Here is a 22,870-nt window from a genome sequence, read left to right as displayed (position 1 = left end):
AGTTAATTGCTGGGCAGACCAATTTTTGTCCTATATGTAAGAGAGATTTCATAGGACCCTTGTGCAAAGTTTGTTTTCCCAGAATATCCTTATAGAACTTTAAGAACTTTCTTGGTATTTTAAAGATGCTTTTATATATAATGTATAATGTTTGTCTGGGTGGTTTTATCATTCTGTATTGTAATACTTTATGCAAAATATGACCTTTTAATGGATCAGATCTTTTCAGGTTATGTGGACTCCAGCTCTGAGAGATTCTTAGCAGACTTTAGCACTTCCTAAATGTCCTGAAGAACTAATTGCAATCATAGATTTGTTTGCCAGATTATTTCACATTACTTTGCTTAATTTTCAGTGGTTTACTTTGGATGAAGTGTCCAAAGGAAAGTTGCATTTAAAACTGGAATGGCTCACATTGATGCCAACTGCTGACAATCTAGACAAGGTATTAAAGGAACACATTATTTTCCTTCTAATCTTAATTGTTTTGGGGTGATTTGTTGTGACTTTTTTGTTAAGTATGTAACCAGACCTCTAGCTGCTGTGAATTTGGAGAAACAGCTTTATTCCAAACTGTCTGTCTTTAGAAATCTCAACCCAGCCATAAGTGTAAATGGTTTAAATGAGATTTTCAAATGCTTTTGTGGTTCTTTTCTTTCCTCTTAATGTTACTGTTTGAGAATGTCTGCTAACATTTCATTACTTGGGAGACAAAGCTGGATATGATGTTACAATCTGTCCAATCTAAAAGAAAAGTAGGAAATGGGGTGCAAATTTTTGTGCAAATGGTTTTGAAATGTCTATATGAGTCTTGAAAACTTACTTTTTATGCTTCATGCTCTGAATTTGTGTATGTTTGATTTTTGGGAGATGTTTTGTTTTTTGGGTTTTTTTTTTTTTTTTTTTTTTGAGGTTTTTTTCAGAAAAGAGACAGAAATAGTAACACTTGGTTTCCAGGAAGGCTTACAGTGTGTTTTTGTTTTAGGTGCTAACAAGCATTAGAGCTGATAAAGACCAAGCTAATGATGGGCTTTCCTCTGCATTGCTTATTCTGTATTTGGACTCAGCAAGAAATCTGCCTGTAAGTTATGTTCTCATGGATACCCTTCTGTCTCAGAGTCTCTTGGGTACTCCCAGCATGTCTTGCTTGGTAGTGTGACACTGCTTTACTAACACACATTGTGCCATCTTCTCTATAATTCCTCTCCTTTCAAGACGTGTGATGTAAGGTCCTCTTTTTTAGTAGCATAGTCTTTAGCTATACATTTAATAAAATATTATTCTTTAATCAGTGTGGTTTTTCTATAAAGAATGCTCCTTTCCTGGACTTGAAAGGCTGCATGTTTTTATTCCATGATGTTTTCCATACATGGTATGGGATTAGCATGAGGAATTTTAAGGAACTAACTGGGAAACAACCCACTTCCATAAGTTCAGGTGAACTTGCTTGCTTTGGCTTAGGGTATTGCTGGAGATTTAAAGGTACTGAAGTCCTCACCATGAAGTCAATCATTTGCACTTGATTTTACAGTGCCAGAACACTTGTATGAGATTTCTATCAGATTGTTTTTGGCAGGGTGGTTTATTTGCTTGTGCAAAACATAGAAATAAATCATGTTCTCTCTATGGATTTATCCTATGGGACTCTGAAATAACTTTTTTTGGAGTTTATTTCAGGTTAGTAAAGTACTGTTCCTGGTTGTAATTGATAGCAATAATAAATTTAACCCTACTGTAAAGAGATAAGTGAAACTTAACTGAGTTTTGCTGGTTTCAGTATTGCTATTAGATGAGAGGTTCTGGAAGTGATGAATAAGTATTAATCAGAGAATACAGTTTTGAAGGTTTGGATTTTTTTGCATGCATTTTGCAGATTTTTCTGCTGAAATTTAGGTTAAAATTAAGTTAAATCCTAGTGGTAACAAATGAAACCTTAGTAGCCCAAACAATTTACATGACTGACTAGTGATTTCATGTCTGTTCCAGGGTGTATAGAGCAGAGTTTGGAAGTGGTATTTCTAGGCTATTTTAAAAGCTAAAAAGACTCATTTGGAATAGAGTTGGAATCCTCATGTTTCCTTTTTAACCTCACTGTATATTGAATTCAGGCAAAATCTGTAACTTAGCAGAAAAGAAATTAGAATTACTACAGTACAGAGTAATCAGGAACAGAATAGAATTATGGTGTGCTTAGTATCAGTTTCAGAGTACTGCAACAGACAGAAAAAGTCTGTCTGCCATCTGTTTTGTGTACTAGATTCAGTTGAACCAATTTATGTATCTTCTCATTCAACTACTGAATTTTACTGAAACAGCCACAAAGCTAATGTTTGGTAAAATACACTAAAGCCTCTTACTTAAAATAAGTGGTGTAAAGTTCTCTCCTACTCCAGTTCCAGTCTTTTCTACATAGCTCTGATTCTCTCTTACATGCTCCAGCAAATACTGAGGCTTTGACATAAATTATTTTTTTGTTTTAAACAAACATTCTCTAACATTGTTTGTTTTAAACAAACATTCTCCAACATTGTCTCCTTCCTTTGGAAAGATGAGGTTGCAAGTCTCAACTTCTGCCTGTTTTTGCAGACAGTATTTTAATTTCAGTGCATTTAATCAGTAGATATCTAAACTCTAGGGCAAAGAAAGGGGGAGTTCTTTGCACAAAGCAGATAAATTAGGAAATTTGGGAACAGCATCCCAAATTTCCTATTGCTGCATTTGATATTCTGTCTACAGCACAAGAATTATTGCCTGGGTGGGTGAAGAATGATGATCATAGTGTGGGACCTGTTTAATCCTCTTACTTTCTTCTTCCTCTACCAGCCCAGAAAAGCTGCAACAAATTACTCCATATTTAAATTCAAGTAATTTTCTTTCCAGTGTTGTAAAGAATGTAACAGAAAGTAACATAGAACAATTGCAAATTGCATGTACAACTTTACTACAAAAGAATAATATGATATTGTGTTAAATGAAATTTTCCAAAACGAGAGACCAAAAGGCTTCACAGTTATGTCACATAGGGGGAAAATACCACGGGAAGACTTTTTTATGCAGGAGAACTGAAAAGGTTCCTGCACATTCTAGAAAGAAAATGTCATGGAGTTCTACAGGAACTGCAGTTAATTGTAGTAATAGAGCTTTTTTATGGCCATAGGATTCTAATATGGAGCAACATTTACAAGACTAAATATGAAATTTGTTGGTTTTTCATGTTTTGCTCAAGTTCAGTGGTAGGGGTTATGTAGAGAAATAGCAAATGAATCTCTTGGATTGCTTGTATTTATGGAGAAGAGAGAATTCAATAGAATACTTAAAATGACACTGACCCTTATTAATAGTTTGAAGATTTTTGTGCACCACTTTAATGTTACAGTGAAAAGTTTTCTACAAGAATAATTACTTTTTATTATCTTGAAAATTGCCTTAAGTGAATGCTTATCACTGGTACATTTTAGGTCATGCCTTCAGCCTTGTTTTGTTGGAGTTACAGTGTTGAGTAACCACAACTCAGGCCTTTCTTTTGCATCATAGTTGTGAGTTTCTGGCACACTGGGATGATTGATCTGGAAAAGAAATAGAAATGGTGTAGAAGGCTGGTCTCTAAGTTAGTAAACATTAGTTGGATCTGCCATATAAATCTGAACTACCAAGAGTGAGCCTGGAAAGTGGGTTAATATATTTGAATAATTAATGAAAAAAATAAAATTCAAAAAGCATTCCACCTTGCTGTGCTACAGAAAGTCATTTAATGGATGAAACTATTTGTAATGAGAAATATTTACTTTTTGTCTCTTGCTGTTTTCTCTGGAATCCTTTGACTATTTTCCTTAACTTTGCTGTGTAGTAAAGCTGCTTATGCATTCATTCTGCCACAATCCCATCACTCTGCTTTCTCCTTCCATTTCCATCTTCCTAAGAGTATCTACGAGGGAAACTTTGGGTGTGGATACTTAAAAGAGAGGAGAGCATCTGGACTAGTCTTTTGTGAAAACACTACCTCACTCTATAGAGCACTATTTGTGAGTTCTCTGGTATTGTTTGTATTGTACCTTTTCTCTGCCAGAGTGTGGATTAGTGCTACTAAAGCCACTCACTCTAGTGGAATGAGAGCATGCAATTTGTTTTCCTGCATGGTTTCAACAAGTGTGCATTGTTTTTGTGCTATTTTTATTGCATTTTAAAGGCTACTTAAATTTCATTGATCAGCATATCATTGGGTAAGTAAGTAACCTTTTTCGATAAAACCCAAGATAAGTTTGGTGTAAAAGCTCTTTACATTTAACTTAAATTGCTGATTCATTGAGAAATAAAATGAATACTGTACTAGCACACTATGTGCTGGTTAATTGTTGGCTTTTATTGCAAAGAAATTAAAATAATAAAATTGCAACCAATAGTTTCTTCAAAAGGTGACACACTCAATGTTTGTAAGAACTTGTAACCTCTCCACACTGGTTCAAGTTGTTTTAAAAATGGATGCAGTTCTTTGTGCTTCCCAGACTAAATTCCCTTGTAAATTCTATCTCACTCCATGATGCTCCTTGTTTTGCAAATTCCCAAGCTCCTTTTCTTTTTTGGAAATTAGTCTGTAGTTAGGAGAATCCAGGCTAGGGTGAATTAATAAGTAATACTTTTTCTTGAATTGAATGTTACAAAACTATTAAAAACTGATGAGCCTCTAAGTATCTTATACTTAAATCTGGAATTACAACCTTGGTATCTTCAAAAAGACTGAGAATCTGTTCAGAATAAGTATCTTTTTTTCCAGAGAGAGGTGGGTTTGTCTTTGGAGATTGTGCAGATAAATTTTAACTGGCTGGCCACATCATAATCTTTGATTTTAAAACACCTTTCCAAAGCCCAGCAAAAATCCTGTTAGTTTCTCTGTAGAGGTTAATTTTGAAATGTCTAAAAAGTCATAATCATGCTATAATTTTGTTTAAAATTAATGAATGAGAAAGGCAATTGATAACCTACAGTTCCATCATCTTGGTGTTAAAAATGTTAAGGAGTTGCTCTTTCTTTTAGTTACACCTATACCAGATATATCTTAAAAAGTAATTATCATTAAAAAAAAAAAAAAGCTGGATTAAGAATGTAGCCCTGATGTTTTTTGTGGATCTTAGGATCTTAGGATCTTAGGATCAGGTTATCTGTATAGAGCATTTATTTAGAAATCAGACAAAACTTTCCAAATCCCTGAGTCGATTTGTGAGGCAGAGTGGAACAGCAAAGAAAGCTGGGTCTGGATTCCCTGCTGCAGCACTGGGAGCTGCCTGGCTCTGCAGTGTCCTGGGGGCTGCTCTTGCTGCAGAGGAGGAGGAGGTGGCTGAAGGCCAGGGGACAGGACAGGTCTGAAGCAGCCCAGGGATAAAATCAGCTCCAGCAGCCCTAGGACTGCACTTATTCCCAGGGCACCCTTAAACATGGGCTGTTATAAAACATTCCCACTGCAAGCCCAGTCTCTAACGTGGAACATGAGTTACTGGGGAAGTGTTGAAAAGGGAGCTCACTTCCTGTGGGGAGAGGAAAATTCTGAGTGATCTCTGTTCCTTTCTATATAGTTTGTTCACTGCTGCAAATCTAGGTTTGTGACACCAAGACATTCACCCATGTAAATCTGTTTAGCTGAAGTTAAGGTATGAGAATTATGTTAGTTTATTTTCCAGAAGTAACACGAGTTTCATGATTATCAATATTTTTAACAGTTTTGGTGTCTGTGTAATTTATAAATTATCCATATTTTAAATGAGCTTTTACAGGTAGTGGCTGTCTTCTGGTTATTTGGTGAGGACTCAGAGGTACCCCAAGTAACAGTTAGTGAGTCTAAAGAAGTAATGAGTCATTCTCCAAATCATATTGAATCAGAGCTGGCTGAATAACAAACCACTTTGTTACTTGTATAATTTATGGATTTACTGGATTTACTGCAAATGTCACTGGCTGTTAGAGAATTCCCCTGTGTCATTATCAGTATATTTCTTGGATAACCCATCCTCTTTTCCTGTTACTGCAGACACTCAGAACCATATCACGACTAGTTTGTCACCCAAAGCAAGACCTTCCCTTTTTATATTGAGTATCCCCTTTCCTCCTCTGAGTCTCCTTCCTCCCAGCCTTTCAGCCACCATCTTCATGGACCTGCAGCTTCTTCCCTTGAAACCTGAGGCCTGGCTTAAACATATTTGCCCCAGCTGATGTTCTTCTTGGGCTATCCTTGCTAGGATTCCAGAGGAATTGAGATATGCTCAATGTCCAAGAGTCAGCGGTTGCCTGCCCTTATCCATGATCACATAGGTTTCGTTTTGACTTCTAAAATTCCTTGAAATAATTATATAGGAAGGGAAAGATTTGTATTGAGTATACAGGTGCAAATGGGAAGGGAAAAATGTCCAGTAAGTTGAGTTGCAATTTAAGATTCGAAATAATTTTGGTGAATTGTAGATGCCATCTGAAATAATGAGGTTATCTGTAGAGGACAGTCATTGCATCCTTATAAATATGGGACAGAAATAGAAAGAAAGAAATTTGAAAAGAGATCTTTCTACAGAAGGAGATTTTTAGTCATGCTGTGTCATGTTGAAAGAAAACACTGTGCTCTGTGTAGAAAAGAGGATTGCAGCCTGTGATAAGCATGGCCTACTCCTTTTGTTCTCTTAGCCATTACCAGGGCCCTGGTCTTGGCTGTAGAAATTTAAGGTCTGGAGCACAGCACTGATGATGGGAGGGAAAGTAACCATGGCTAGCAGAGAAAGGGACTGCAGCCCATGGAAATAAATAATGGAACCACAGAAGGGTTTGGGTTGGAAGGGACCCTAAAGATCATCTCCTTCCAACCCCTGTGCCATGGACAGGGACACCTTGCACTAGATCACGCTCCTCAAAAGCCCCATTCAACCTGGCCTTGAACATTTCCAGGGATGGGGAATCCACAACTGCTGCAAACAAAGTGACACTTTTATCTTTGTCAGAAAACAGGGAACAATGCTTCAACTCCAGCAAAGAAATGTATGTGTTGAGCATTTAAAAATTTCTTAATGAAAACCAGTTAAGCATTAGTTCCAATGAGGAATAATAAGTTTCAATTAGTTTCAACTAGGGATAGTGTGCAGTCTCCATCTTTGAAGTTCTCTAAGTACAATACTAAGTTCCTAATGTATCAGATTAATCACTGTGGAAAATTCCATTATTTTATTTTAAGAAATATAATGTCCAAGAAAAATACCCCACAAAAGTAGTCAAACCTTATTTCTGGTTCTCTCAAGTTTAAAAGTTGGACTTGATAAGTTCCTTGCTTGTAGATTGCTTCCAACTCAAAATATTCTGTGATTTTGTCCTGGATATAGTATATTCATTCTGAAATAGAAATTTTCAAGCAGGATGCCAGGAATCTTTGTAATATTTTGGCCAACTGGAGTATATGACATCCCAAAAGAAACTGTAAAACAATATTTCTGCATAAAGGTTAAATCTCTTCAAATTTTAGTCACTTAGATTTTCATTTCAGAAAGGCATTTCTTTTGGTAAAGCATTAATACCAGTTCCTGTTCATAAACCAGAATGTTTTAAAAGGCCACTGTGCAATTTTTTATTGCCACAATCTACAGCTTCTAAAAAAGAATTATTCCTTGAAACAAAAATGTGTCTCTAAAGAAAAAGCCAGCCATAAGTACATAACTTGAAGTCTGTTTTATTTCCAAATCTTATTTTCTGAAATTATTTCTTATAAAGTGAATGCAATTTTTTCTAGACATTATTGCATCACTTAAAGAACAATATATTAATCTTAAAATAAAATTTTGAAATTTCCATATTTAATGGAAAGCAGTGAGAGGTTTTATCCTGCTTAGCCAGTTTAAATTCCTATTTTTAGTGTATTTACATGTCTTCATTCAACTGAGTAAAGTAGCAGACCTTCATTCTAGTTAGCATGCAGTGTTTGCATCACTTTTCTGAAGAAGCTTAAAGAAATTTGACTTTTATCATTATATAAATCCTTATCAATTAGGTGTTGTAATTTCTCCCACAAAAGGACTCTTTTGCATAATTACTTGACTTATCATCAGAGAAGCTTCTGGGTTGTGAAAATATGCTCAAACAAATTCTAAAAGGATCATTCAGAAGGCAGTTCATAGGGCATCAGGCATTAAATAAAAATATTTTGTGAATTATCTCTATTAAGGTAAAAAAATGAGCAGAGAAATAGAAGCAGAGGGAAATTGGGTATATTACTTTTAAAGCAGAATAAAATATCCAGAGGAGAAGAGGAAAAAAAACTGTCCAATTTTTTTTTGTTGTTGTTGTGGTGGTGGTGGTCCTTCATTATTTTGTTTTGTTTGAAAGATGTTGTGGTTTTTTGTTGGGTTTTTTTTTTAGGTTGATTTTTTCCCCCTGCTTTGTCCTATGTTGTCATGTCATAATTAATTAACCTAGTGAAATTGCTTCATTGCATGTCTTATTAACCCTTCCTATGTTCATTCTCTCCTGACTTAAAAGAATAATCCATTAGAATTTAACCCTGATGGCTTGAAGAAGGCTGCTGTTCAGAAAGCCCTGAAGGTAACATTAATATAGTTGTCCATTTAAGGTCACAAAAGTAATTGGAAATGCACGAATGCCTGCAACACTCTGCTTCCAACACTGGATGGGATTTCTATTGCCAGATACAAATTTAGTGTAATTCTGTTTCACTTGAACTTTATTTCAAGAGGCCAGTGTCAGGATGTTGTTAAAATTCTGTGGTCTGTGGTAATTTGAGCTCTAGATCAGATTAGTGGAGTGCAGGCTGCTTGGGAAGAGTGGGGAAAAGTGCTGGGAGCTGATTTGTGGTAGTAACTAAAGAATGAAGCTGACATGAAAGCTAAGACATCTTCCACAAACTCAGTGATACCTAATAACTCAGCTCTGAAGGACTGCTTTGGAATAATCTTGCTCCTGCTAGATATTTTTAGTAGGTTTTACATCTTTTATATGACTGCTAAAGAAATTGAGGCCAGCTTTTTGGTAGGCAGACTTGGAAAGGGCTAATGTTCAGCTGGAGGAACTTGAACAAGGGACAGACTTTAATAGGCTGTCAACAACAAGTCTGTCAGTACCTGGTGTTAGAGGTGCATTCTATGTGTGTGCACATTGCTACCTGCTTAATTTGATTTAAAATTATTCCTATTTACATATCAGCATAAGTGACAGTCTTTTATCAACTCCTGTAGTTTCATAATTTTATGAAGGAAGTTTCAGGCATCATTTTGTGGACAAAGAAAAAATGAAGATAATGTCACCTACTATTTTAAAACGCCATCAGTTGCAGTATAATATGGCTTGCCTTTTGTTCTGTAAGCCTTTGTATTCAGCTTTATTTCAGAACTAAATTTTTTTTATTTAGAAATCATAAAAAAAGAAAGGCAGCATTCATCCAAGAAAGGAGTGCTTTCTTAACAGCTTTATTTCTAAAGGAAAGTATGGTTCTAAGCAGTATGTGACATCAAAGTTGAGAATTATTAGTGGAAGTATGATGTCCAAAATGTAAGTACAGATAAAAAAATCTAAGTGATGCACTTTCTTAATTTAAAAATATAAAATTTGAATCACTTGGTTGTAATTGTGACCTTACATGCATTAAGAAGATTTTAACTAACTTTCTATTGATATACCTGATTTTTCTACAGGGTAGAACTCAAAGTAACCATGTATCCTACATTTTCTAGGCTTTTTAAACTGCATTAACACCTGCTTGAGATGATTAACTTTCATGTCTAAATTTTCTTTCTGAATTGAATTTTTGTTAGATTAAATTGAAATTCATGAAAGAAACATACAGTTGGAATTTTCCTTTGTATATATAATTTGTTTCTAAACTGCTGTTTGTTTTCACAGTCTGATGTAATGCTATACAGCTGGTGAGCAAGGCTCAGATATGGCAGATGGTTGATTCTCTAATAAAGAGTATTTGGTAAACTGTAGAAATATCCCTCACATACATTATAGTGCATATTCTTTCTCCCCCAAACTGAAAAGTAGGGAACATCAGTGTTGGATACCACATCCACTTTAATAGTTCTACAGCACTGTATATAAAGTTCCTGAGTTTGTGCTTTCTTCATATCTTCCATCTGCATGCAATATTCATTTTGCAGTTTTAACTATGCTTCATTAGCTTTGGGGATTGTGATGCTCATTAAAAGATAAGAATTTGCATCTTACCAGTTTCATTTAAAGAAAATGGAAATGAGTCTAAAACTCCTGCTTATTAGTAGCATTTTGCTTCAGCATATTCAGGTAGTTGGATGCCTTCATGTTGATGTGCTCACCAGCTACTCGCCCGTCTGCCATTCCAGCCAGCTGAATAAAACACAGAAAAATAGAGAAGCATGTAGTAGAATGCATATGATTTGTATTTTTAAGATGCAAACATTTAAGTTTCAGAGGGGAGAGGTTTTGCTCTATTCTGAAGGCAAAGTTTTTGCTTTTTCTTTACCAGTCAGGAAAGAAAATGAACAGCAATCCCAACCCACTTGTTTTGCTGTCAGTTGGACACAAGGCACAGGAGAGTAAGGTGAGTTCCTGCTCTAGGCTTGGCTCTTTCTCCACATCTTTGGTAGGTCTGTGAGCTTGGCATTTGGCTACCAAACCATGGAGCATATACACACACTAAGGTGGCACCAGAACAGAAATTGGCAACCAGCAGCCAAGGATTACAACCTGTGTCCTAAAACCACCTTATCAACCAAACCATGGCACAAAGAGCCACATCCAGTATTTCCTAAACACCCCCAGGGATGGTGGCTCCACCACCTTCCTGGGCAGCACATTCCAGTGCCCAGTCAATATTTCTGTGAAGAATTTTTTTCTAATGTCTGGCCTAAACTTGCCCTGGTGCAGTTGCAGACTGTGTCCTCTTGTCCTGTCGGTGGTTGCCTGGGAGAAGAGGCTGAGTGGCTACAGCCTCCCTTCAGGCAGATTCCTGTCAGGGAGTTGTGGAGAGCAATGAGGTTCCCCCTGAGCCTCCTCCAGACTCAACAACCCCAGCTCCCCCCGCTGTTCCTCATCAGACCTTGCTTCTCTGCACACACCAAATAAAATGCCTAAATGAAAAATGTGCTCATCTCTTGACACCACCTCCATTAGACAAACTGTTTGATAATTTGTGTACTTCCTTTTTTCTTAACTTCAGATTAGATACAAGACCAATGAACCGGTATGGGAGGAAAACTTTACTTTCTTTGTACACAATCCCAAAAGACAAGATCTTGAAGTTGAGGTATGTGTCTCACTCTCTTTAGATACCTTTCTTTTCTAGGATGTTGCAGCAGTAAAAGTCACACATTAAAGGCTGTTATGAAATGAGGCTAAATACAATGTGAACATGATTAGAATTATACTTAAAGTATTTTTTTTTTTGACCAGGTAATGAAATGTTTATTTCCATTTACTACTAAAAGGAAGAAAGACTATAACCAGGCCATCACATGAATAACATAGTTAATGGCTGTCTTTTCTAATTAAAAAGAAATCCAAAAGTAAATTTGATATACCAGTTTGGAACTAGGAATCTTTCCTCTCTCACATCAAGGAAGTATTCACTTTATCCAAATACTGTATCCCTTTACACTGTTGACATGTCCTTTACATAGTTCTAAGAGACTGAAGTGTAAATGAGTGAGGACTGTCTTAGTCACTCTTCCTTTAAAAGCTGTGGGAATTAATTTTCACACAGACAGTTTGGAAACCCTGTAGTTATTCTGTTCATAGGTCTGGTAGATGTAGATATGGTCGTTACTTTTCTGTCTTACTTTTGCTGTAGAAGGAAAGGTTGAAGAAATGAGGCATTGAGTATATTTGTTTTTTCCTCCTTCAATGTAATGTAATCTTAAAATCAGGGAAACTTGGTTTAAGAACAAATTACTTTCAATATTGTTTGTATTTTTTGTTTTTAAATAAAAATGTAATTTCTTTGTTTGAATTCCTACAAAGCAGATGATACAAAGTGATGCAATTTCTGTGTTCCTTCAGGTGAGGGATGAACAGCACCAGTGTTCCTTGGGGAACTTCAAGCTGCCTCTAAGCCAGTTGCTAGAGAGTGAAGATTTAACTATGCATCAGCGATTCCAGCTGAGCAACTCTGGTCCCAACAGCACTATAAACATGAAGATTGCACTCAGGGTACTCTAAAACCTTTCCCATTGTAAATATCTGACAGCATATTTAGGGCTGTGGTGACTCCTGGTCTGGCAGCTTTTGAAGAAGCCAGCACATTTCCTTTGATGTCACCTGCCAAGTGTCCTTGGTTGTGCAGAGCATCAGTACACAGAGATAGCCTCTAATTTAAATATATTCCATTTGAAAACTGTAAAATGCTCAAAATGAAACAATAGTCATCTGCATTAATTAAAAACAACGTCTCCTGTGGTTTTAGGTTTGGAAATCATGTTTGGAATCTGAATTCCTTCAAATCTCTTTTGAACCCAGTGGGCTACAGATCAGTGAAAAAGCCTCCATCTAGAAATTGAGCTGAGGTTTTGATGGTTTTAAAAAGTAAAGTGTATAAGGAAAGGAAGTACCTGCATAGAACTGGAAAAATTCAAACCAGCCTTCAGACATGTTGGAGTTTTGAAAACAAAACTTGCAACCTGCAAGTTGGTTTGTCTTTTTTCTCCATCTAAATTACTTGGCTTAATAAGTATCTCTTTGCAAACACTGTCACACTACTGTTATTTTTCTTTCTAAAGCACTTTGTTGCTTATGTGTCATTAATAAATTAAAGCAACTTATAAAAGAGGAAGTAAGAACAATTAATGATAAAAATTGTGATGTAAAATTAAATTTCAAAACAGTAAAAGAAAAAATGACGAAATATCTTCCCAGATGGCTGGAACTGCAAAGTAAATAGCATTTACACCAGAAGTGGGTAGAATATGGGAAGAGAATAATGAGGAGAATAATTCTTAATAAACAGAGAATTTCACAGTTGTGAAATGAAGTTGCCATGAAGAAGGTGGAGATTTGTTTTGTCACGTAAAGCATTTCATTGTGTAGAGTTAGCAATTGTAAATGGTTTTGGTCCTGCTTTAGAGTCTTAACTTTACAACCTGTCACCAACCATTATTCTTGTCATTTGTATACTGCAAAATAGCAACACGATATGTATTTTCCTGTATCCAGGTCCTTTCTCTTGAAAAGCCGACAAGATCTCCAGATCATCAACACTCAGCCCAAGTTAAAAGGCCATCTGTTTCCAAAGATGCAAGAAAATCATCTTTTAAGCCTCAGGTTCCTGTCTCGCCAACATCTGACCCAAACAAGCCCGCTCCAGCATCCCCAGTGACTGACAGTGATAAAAAGACTGACGCAGCTGATAAGAGTCAGCCTGCCAACGCCAGCCCGCAGTGGCCGACAGATCTGAGCCGCAGCTCCTCCAGCCTGCAGGCCTCCAACTTCTCGTGCTCCCCCAGCCACCTGTCGGCGAAGGAGCCCACGCCCAGCATCGCCTCCGACATCTCGCTGCCCATCGCCACGCAGGAGCTGCGCCAGCGCCTGCGTCAGCTCGAGAAGTACGGGGGGCTCAGGGCTTCTGCAGCGCTTCCCAGCCCCTGCACAGAGGGCCACCAGAGCAGGAATTCACATTTCAGAAATGTTCCTTACTGTTCAGTCATTGGGATTTTCTGCTTCTTCCTGGTGGCTCAGACAGACGCTGCAATTAGAAGTTCCTTACCCTTGTGATCGTCTGCTAGATAATCTAAGTCCCACTTCTTCTCATAGCTGCACTTTGTAGTTTCATGGCAGTAGTTGCCTGTTTCACCACTGAATCCTATTAGCATTAATTAAGCCAATTAAGCTGGAAATGGTTGGTCTTTTAAAATAACTCAAGGGATATTAGGCTATAAGGAATGTTAAATGGGTAGTCAGTTACTATGCAGTCACTGAAGATTATTGCAGACATGCTTTCTTAAATTCTTGATTTTTTTTTTTACTTGCCTTTACTTACCAAGTACAGCCCATCCTGCTCTGAATAGGAGACTGGAAACTATTCATTCCCTATTCATCAAACTTCTCCGTGAATCTAAGTAGAAAGATTTTATTTTTTTACTTGCAAGGGATTGAACGAATTCATCTTCTTCTCTGTCAGAGTTCACAGAATCAACTGAGTCACAGATGTTGGACAGAATCTCTGGTTGATCATCCCTCTGCTCTAAGCAGCTTCCACTTCAAAGTTAGATCAGGTTTCTTGGGCCTTATCCAAACAACTTTTGGTTATCTCCAAGGATTGAGATGCCATAACTTGTTCAGCAACTCCAGTACTTAAGTACTCCACTTTTAAAATGTTCTTCCTTATTTCTGTTGAAATTTATCTTGCTGCAGCTTGACTATGGTCTCTTGTTATTTTATTGTGTACAGCCATGAGGATTCTGACTTGGTCTTGTCTAAAATGCCTACTTTAAGCAGTGGAAGGGCTGCAGTTGAGTCTGCTGTTGGCTCTTTCAAATACACCACCTGCTTATGTGCTCCAGACCCCCATTTCTCTTCATAGTCACATGCTAACTTGTCTAGACTTTGTCAGGCTCTCTCCTGGTCCAAAACTGAGTTAGAGTTTGTTAATTGTGATAAAGATACCACTCCTCATGTAATGCACAAATGCCATACTTTGTCATTTGGTAAGAGTGGTAAAGCTACAGGTAATGAGGTCCTTTATTGCAGACCACATGATTTAGGCACTTTGAGTATTATTTTTTTTTATTTCAACTAAGAAAATACTGAAATTAAATCTTCATTCTATTTTTTTAAGTGAATGACTTGGGAATTTTAATGGATCAATCACTTTGTAGTAGATATTCACAAAATAGGCACTCTTCTCCCTTGAAGATAAGATATCCTTCAGGTGGCTGAGAAATGGCAAATATGGCACACACAGTCCTGTGTGATATGGAAAATACTTACAGACAGCTCACACAAACTAAAATGAGCATTTCATGGAGATGAGGGAACTGCATATGCTGACCATTCTGTAAAACACAAGTTCTTAAACATGGTGCTTGCTTTTTAGTTAAACATGACCTATAAGTATAATTTTTTTCTAATCTTCTTTTCATAGTGATATGAACTATAGAAAAGTAAAATGGTTGTATTTATACTGAGCTTTTACAACAGGAATTGTAGATTTAAATGATCACTATTTTAATCCCAAGAATATCTACATTTCTATGATAAGAGAATTCAGAAAATAATGGGCTGATCTTCTAATTGGCTTCTGGCCTTAGGTAAGAGTGGCCCATACCTGAGGTTTTCATTGCAGTTAGCACTATTATTCTTTCCAATTTCCTAGATGCTGCTTTGATGTTTATTTTAGGCCAGGCAAGTTCTTTACTTGTAATGAAGAAAGTCCCATATTCCTAATGACAGGAATACCTGGCCTATTTTGGAGAGCAGAGTTGTTGGCCAAGGAACTGAAGCACAAGAATTTGATGAGGATGTGCTCACACACTTACATTGGGTTCTCTTCTTTCCCATGGGGCTGGAGAAGTTAAATGGATAATACATTATTTCTGGGAAAACTGCTCAGTTAAGTCTTACTTCTAATGTGCATTTTAAAAACTAAGCATAATGTTCTCTTTTTTCCTGCAGTGGAACAACTCTGGGGCAGTCTCCATTAGGACAGATTCAGCTAACAATTCGTCACAGTTCACAAAGAAACAAACTGATTGTGGTGGTGCATTCCTGCAGGTGAGCATTCCATACACTATTTCATATCTGGGCATATTTTTCTATGAAGTTTGTCCTATCCTGACTCACTCTTAAGTGGATTGGTTAATCATTGTTATTTTTAAAACAACATATGCATAAATACAAAAATATACAGAACTGTACTCAGAATCAAGAAAAACTTTGTGGAGATTTTTCTCTGATTTTATATTTGTCTATTATGCCTCTGTCAGATTTTAAATGAAAATGACATTTAGATTTTTATCAGCAGTATCTGAAAGCTGTTTCTAAGAGACTGATTATTTTACAGAATGACCAAAACACATGATTTCTAAAAAGCCATATCCAAACTTCAAATTAGACTTCAGGAAACGCTGCATTCCCACCTCTGCTCTCTGCTTAGGTCATTTGGTGTTGTACAAGTCGCTCCATTTTGTGTAGGGGAACTGCTTCATGTACTAAATTAAATGATGGTAGTGTAGACATGTATATTCAGCAATGTTTTGTTGATTTTCTAAGTGCTTTTCCTTGGTTTTCACTTCCCCAGAAATCTGATAGCGTTTTCTGAAGAAGGATCCGACCCCTATGTGCGAATGTATTTATTGCCTGATAAGAGACGGTCAGGAAGAAGAAAAACACATGTATCAAAGAAGACATTAAACCCAGTGTTTGATCAAATGTAAGTTCTAAACAATGTGCAGTAGTTTTCTATCATGTAATTACAAAGCTGTCAAATCAAGATTTCTGTGCTTACTGAAGGGTGAGCTGTTGAAGTTCCTGGTTGTCAGCATTAGACTTGATCATACCTTTCTCTTCTGCTGTAAGAGCTCTTCTATCCTTCTGTTCCCTGTTATCACTACAGCCCTTCTTGCTGTTAGCAGCCACTTCTGTCTTTCCTGCCTTCCTACACCAGTTCCATGGCCCTGTGCTGTAGCTCAGCTGCAGGATTCGCTCTCCTGGCAGGTGGTGAGAACACGAGTGCCTTTGGCTGGCCAGTGCTGCTGCTCTCCCTTCCTGCCAGAAAGCCTGGCTGGCTGAGTGCCTGGCTGATGCTGCCAGCCAGGGCCTGTGCATGCTCACATTGCTCAGTCACTCTGTGGCACTTCTCAGCATCCAGGGAGGCAGGAAATTTCCTTGTAGATCATATCCTGGCCCATATGTTGGTAGTTGTAACAGCTTGTGCAATATTATATTGCATAAAAATCCTTATCCTTGCACTCATCTTTTTGAAAGTAGTTTCCCTCACATGTCTGTCCCTTATTCTCCCACTCTTTGGTTTTCAATAAAGACCTTTCTCTACTGACAGAAAATGAATTCAGGGGAAACGCCACTTCAGTCCATTCTGTCAAATCTGTAAATCATTAGTTAGAGGCTCCAGCAGATTTTCTTGGTAGTGCAGCTCTTTCCTGTTCATTCCAGGTAATAGATTTATTTTACCATGCCTTTCCAAGGAAAGTGTATTGCAAAGCAATAAAGCTGTTTAAAAACTCTAGTGACAAATAGATGTGGGTTGTGGTATAACCTTGTCCTGACTTTGTCTAAGTTTCAGGTCTAGCAAAGAGCTATCTTTGATACTTTTCTTTAGCCAGCCAGGAAAGAAAAGGAGCTCTGGTTATCAAGTGCCAAGGATCAGTAAGACTGACCAGTCTTTTCCTTTTGGAAAATTCTAATACTGAGCTGTCAGTACAGCAGGATTCCACTTTCTCTTTTCTCTAGTCAGTGCTTCACCTTTGCCTCCTTTTGTCTTGTTCATGGGTTTGTTTTGTTTTACCAGTGGTCTCTAGAGGCCAAAGGCAAAAGAAGTCTCAAACATTTGATGTTGATATTGATCACAGTTTTCAAGAAAAAATTTAGGCAAAACATTGGGATTTTTTTAAATTTGTCTCAGACCTCATTTTTTAATTTGGGGAGGAAGATGGTTTGGTTTTGATTTGAGTGGCTGTTTAGCTGAACTCGGACCTCTGGTACAGAATTCCCTCTAATACATCTCTTTGCCTGCCAGGTTTGATTTCAGTGTTTCCCTGCCTGAAGTACAGAGAAGAACACTAGATGTAGCAGTGAAGAACAGTGGTGGATTCTTGTCCAAAGATAAAGGGCTGCTTGGCAAAGTAAGTTGGTAATAAGCAAATTCTGTTAATCCAGCTTATTACATAAAACAAAAATCCTCTTGACATATGAGTTAGTGTTGCTTGAAGCCTGATTCAGGTATGAAGCTTTCAAAAATTACAGGTGCCTGAGATGTCAGGCTTCAGTAAGGGAAGGAACAATCTGCAGAGCCAGACTTAGAAAGATGAGGCAGTAGTCTCTTCTAGGGAGTGATAAGTTCACAGTAACAAAAGAAATGTGCTTGTCAGACTTACTAATCATGCTGTCAGAGAATGGAAAGAACCAGTAGAAACCAGGCAATATTTCAGAAAATGTTCAGACAAAACTGGAAAGACAAGTACTTAGGGAAATACAGAAGTAATTAAATCCCCAGTTTGTAAAATCCATGAGAAGGAGCTGCTACTGGAGACATTCCCAAAGCCACCACCACTGCTGTGTTTGTGACTTCAGTGTTCTATAGGCACACGTTAAATCACCCGATTGCTACACACGTGATGTGGGGCATGAAAATGGAGTAGTAAATTCCTACACCCTTTCAAATTGCCATGTTTGAGCTCTGTGAAGAGGATGAGAGATACAGAACCATGGTCAGTTCATGGTGAGCAGTGTCCTCAGTTTTCCTGTTCATCTGGAAGGCTGTTAGTAGGAACACATCTGCTGATTGCCACTGCCATGCTGTGCTGTGCTCTGGGACTGCACCACCGAAGGGTGAGGATTTTAAGGTCAAAAACAGCAACTTGAAACTTTAGGCAGATAGCAGAGAGCTGTGATGACAAGGATATAAAATACATCAGGTACCAATGGCATTGCTTACACTGTAGTTGACAGAATCGTCAGATTTTTATCTGTAATAGAATTAGAATGAAAGGCACACACAGTGCACTGATTGGTAATTTAACTTTCCACAGTTATTGATACCTCTGGCATCTGAAGAACTTGCTAAAGGCTGGACCCAGTGGTAAGTATAACATTTCCTTTTTTAATAATAATACTACATGCTAATGTTAATACCACTGTTAATGTTATATAGTAGTTAATGTTAATAGTAGTTAATGGTTATTACTTTGTTAATAATAGTTTTAATAATATATGCTAAATGTAAAAAACCAATCTTTTGGTTTTTTCTTTTTCAGGTATGATTTGACAGAAGATGGTACAAGGCCACAGGGTGCAAGTTAGGCCCATGGACGCCAAGAATTCCTCATGCCTAATTTTGCCAACCTTTATAGATTTTTAACACATTGTTTTCAGAGATGTACCAATGTTATTTTTATAGCTTTACTGATTTAGTTCTTAGACACATCCCCAATAATTTTATAACACTTTGTCATTTTATGTAGACATAGCCATCCTCATTGTTAAACTTTATTTTTTATTTTGCTAAACAATTTTATGTGTTACTGTAATGTGCAATAGTACAGTAAAGTAACCTTTTGTGTTTCAATTGATCTTTATGATGGCTGTACCTATTAGACAGTGAAAAGAACATGTTCTGCTGTTTTCCTGCCTTGTTTTATATCTCACCAAGGTATACTGTACCATGTAAATATATACTATTTTTTTATAATTCTTTCATGCTGGTTTGAATTCAGAAGAAAATTAGATAAAGGAAAAGATATTTTCTTCTAAATGCATGTTAATTTCTTCAGATGAATCTCTTTTGTCTTTGCAGCACAATGGTCTTAATCATTTTGTGATACTCTGCAAAACGAAACTGCAGAAAAACATTTTTACTTTATTGTGTTTCTGGCCCAGTGGGGCTAGCTTAAAATGTATAAAACATTAACATTTTAATATTTATATATAAATGTATTATTGGGAAATCATGCTATAAAATATTATAAATAAAAATGAGAATTCTATAAATATTGTATAAATAGAGGATGAGGTCCACAAATAACAGTTTCTAAATCTGAGTTTTCATTTAATAGAGTAAACATAACAAACAGTACAGTTTTATTATACAGGTTCAGTTGGATTTCGTTATTTATTCCTGTACTCTGGAGTACTAGACATGTGATCTTTTGAAGGTATGAGGACATGGATTTTTCTGTATTATAAAGATGTCTAGCCACTTTAAACTGTCCCTACCACCATGTTTCACTGACTTATTAGTAGACAAATTGGCTTGCAAGTTAAGTTCATATAGTAGGCATATGTACAAGACATATGTTATTTTTATTACACAGTACCGTGCTAAAATAGTATGTTATGTGATACCTTCTGCAATCCTCAAATAAACACCAGTAGGTAAGAAAGTGGGGAACTGAGATAAAATTGACTGTCTTTGACAGTTGCTTCATTGCTGCTTAGTATGTTTGGTGCATGAACAAACTGCACATCAGTGGTCCAGGCAGGTTTCTGAGCAATGCTGCTCTCCTGAAGCATTGCCCTGGGCTGGGCAGGAGGCAGCAGTCAGCACACACTGATCCAGGCAGGCAGGATCTGAAGGGAGACTATCAGCCCCAACAGCTGAGCTCATAACTCTAATTTTATGAATTATGGGACTTTTATTTTTGTGTTCAGAACTGATTGTTCTTTTTCTGGTAAGTTTTTTCAGACTGTTAGAAAAATGTGCATTAAGAATCTAAGAGAACAGCTTGGCTTTTGCAAAGCCAGTGTCCTCATCCTTGGAGAAGTATGCAATTAGACAAAGTATATTATTTAGCTAAGATTCTAGAATGATGTCTCAGCCAAGAAAGAATTTTAACGTGGAATGATAAACTCCTGAAATTAGCTTTATTGCAAGAAAACTGACAGAACCTTAACTCTAGATGTAGAATTTGTCTACATTACTAGATGTACCAAAGTGCCTACCATAGATGTAGCTTTTTGTCTTTTTCAAGTCTAAAAATTTAAGTTTGTCTAAATTCAATTTAACATGAACATTTGTTATGGTTATGTGTGAGCTGCACCATACACCTCTATGCAGTGATGGCCTTCCCATTGCCATGTTTTATACACAACAATTTTATCAAACAATCTTACATTGTAAATTGTACTGTAACTGCTGTTGCTGGGCTGGGCAATAGAGATTCTTTGTAAGAAAACATTTCCATTTGAAGGCTTCACTGTATATTGGAATGGATGAGTAGCTATATATTCACTCATCAATTAATAGAAAATATATTATGAAATACATATTTTCTTTGCTAGTTCTCCATTAAGATGTTAAAAATGGAAAGACAGAGAATTTTTCTTAATGCAATGAAAATGCAGAAACCAAATGCTAATCTGAATAAATGAGGTCTAAGAGTGGCAGTTCAACATAATTGCCTTTTGCCTTTGTTCAGTCTGAGGTGGAAGGATTTTTTCTCTACATTTTGGCCAGTGACTGCACAGAGTTTGATCTGCAGCCAAAAAATAGGATGTTAAACTGATTCAGTGTTCCAAGTCTTAAGTGAAGTCTGGGGACAGAAAACTGCACTTGAACAAAAAAAATTCTGTAAGTTTGAAGGTGGAAAATAATGCTGTGTTCAGGCAAATGTGAAAGGATAGCACAAAGTGAGTAATTGAATAAAGAATATGGGGCAGGTTTTCAAAATAGCTCACTACCTAAAATTAGGAGTTGGTTCTTAGAGATCCCATTTTCCATTTAGGAATCTGAAATGAAGAGATTGAACTGTCATTGCAATTCAGCAACTAGAGTTCCCATAGTCTATAATCAGTTCTGGATGCCAGATCTTCAGAAACATTCTCCTGAGTGAATTTGGATCAGACTGTGAGTGCCTAGATGAGATTGATTCTTTGGATAGCGGATGCAACTTTTGTATTACCAAATTCCAGTTGTTCCATTTATATGGAAGTGGGAAGGATAATTTTGCCTCTGGGCAAAAATTGCACCTCATTATCAAGTCATTTCTTCAATGTCAACTGATAGCTTTTCATGTAGTTCTTGTTATCCTGTGCCTTAAAATATGAACATATGAAGATGTTTAAGAAATGGTTAAAAAATAAGCTTTGTTACCTGTATGTACCAACACATGTTCTGTACTATTGAAACTGTTTTTAGAATTACTCTGCTTCACTGACAAGAAAACCAGCTTTCTTAACTATAGCAGTGGTATAACTCAAACTCAAATCCGCATGCATATCACTTGGAGGTGGACTAAAAGAGTTTTAATTTTCTGTCTTGAATCCTTTATCAGAGCTGCAGCAAATGGTGAGAGTTAAAATGAGAACAAAGGGTAATCAATTTTGTACAGATTGCCTTTTTTGCTCATGTAATTCTACATTATGATGCATGTATTTATTCAATAAATGGTTCGTATGGAAGTTGGTGTGTTCCTTCCCTCTGCGTGCGCGCGCACACACACGCACACACACCCTCTCCTCTCTTGCATATCCCTGTTCTAACTGGCAAAACAATGAATTGAATTTTCAGTCCTGTAGCCTCCTCCTGTGACCTAGGGAGCCTTGCTGTAAGGTCTGTAGGCAGATTTTTGGATCTTACATGAGAGAAAGTGGAGTGAGAAGTGCAGGACACTTCATGGGGATTTCTGTGCTTGCTGTTCTGGAACAGATTCACACGTAAGAATGAGTTGGTTCTTTGTTCAACTTCAGCGTCTAAATATTATTTTCCTCTTAAATTGATCAATTGAACAAATTGTCATAATTCTACCACTTACTAATTGTCTTTAAATATGCTTTCAAAAGGACCTAGAACTGTATTTAATTGCCTTAGATTTAGAATCGGCAAATTTCTACCCATGGCATCCTTTCCTATTCTTTCATTAGCGTGGTAAGGTTAATTGATGAAAAATATGATGATGTACTGCATAAATAAGAAAAAGGCTGTTATATCCTCTATCTGTTCCAGAAAAAATGCCATAGAAATCATGCTCTTTGCATGAAAGATTAATTTATAATTAGTTATAATTCTATAATTACTTATGCTACCTCTTCCCATAAACAGCTCTACTTTGTCTGAATTCATATTCAGTCAGTTTTCATCAGCCATAAGTAAAAGCTGCAAAACTTCATCAACCAGTCACTATCCCATTTAGAATGGGCCCCACTGGACAATCTTTAATATTACTAACTACAAAATTATGTTCCGCTTTTATTT

At 36.8% G+C, this 22,870-nt stretch overlaps 1 protein-coding gene across 3 annotated transcripts in view; it reads left to right on the top strand.

Moving 5' to 3' along the window:
- The window catches only part of ESYT2 (extended synaptotagmin 2), an 80,378-nt gene extending 58,301 nt beyond the window's left edge, over positions 1-22,077 (top strand). Inside the window, exons 12-24 of one of the 3 annotated variants that reach the window (XM_054273391.1) lie at positions 356-445; positions 986-1,081; positions 3,921-4,022; positions 8,500-8,562; positions 10,481-10,555; positions 11,174-11,260; positions 12,013-12,162; positions 13,162-13,550; positions 15,619-15,717; positions 16,244-16,375; positions 17,699-17,804; positions 18,711-18,760; positions 18,936-22,077. In XM_054273391.1, the coding sequence (XP_054129366.1) occupies positions 356-445; positions 986-1,081; positions 3,921-4,022; positions 8,500-8,562; positions 10,481-10,555; positions 11,174-11,260; positions 12,013-12,162; positions 13,162-13,550; positions 15,619-15,717; positions 16,244-16,375; positions 17,699-17,804; positions 18,711-18,760; positions 18,936-18,981 (1,485 nt within the window). In that variant the 3' untranslated portion in view covers positions 18,982-22,077. The remainder of the gene's footprint in view (positions 1-355; positions 446-985; positions 1,082-3,920; positions 4,023-8,499; positions 8,563-10,480; positions 10,556-11,173; positions 11,261-12,012; positions 12,163-13,161; positions 13,551-15,618; positions 15,718-16,243; positions 16,376-17,698; positions 17,805-18,710; positions 18,761-18,935) is intronic. The other 2 variants (XM_054273392.1, XM_054273393.1) reach the window with 2 other exon arrangements.
- The last annotated feature ends 793 nt before the right edge of the window (positions 22,078-22,870 follow it).

Source organism: Melozone crissalis, unplaced genomic scaffold (genome assembly GCF_028551555.1).
Source record: "Melozone crissalis strain CALT ecotype California unplaced genomic scaffold, PUWL_Pcris_2 ptg000016l_1, whole genome shotgun sequence".
Classification (NCBI taxonomy): domain Eukaryota; kingdom Metazoa; phylum Chordata; class Aves; order Passeriformes; family Passerellidae; genus Melozone; species Melozone crissalis.
Note: the sequence above shows the minus strand (reverse complement) of the source record. Positions and strands in the feature narration are given on the sequence as shown.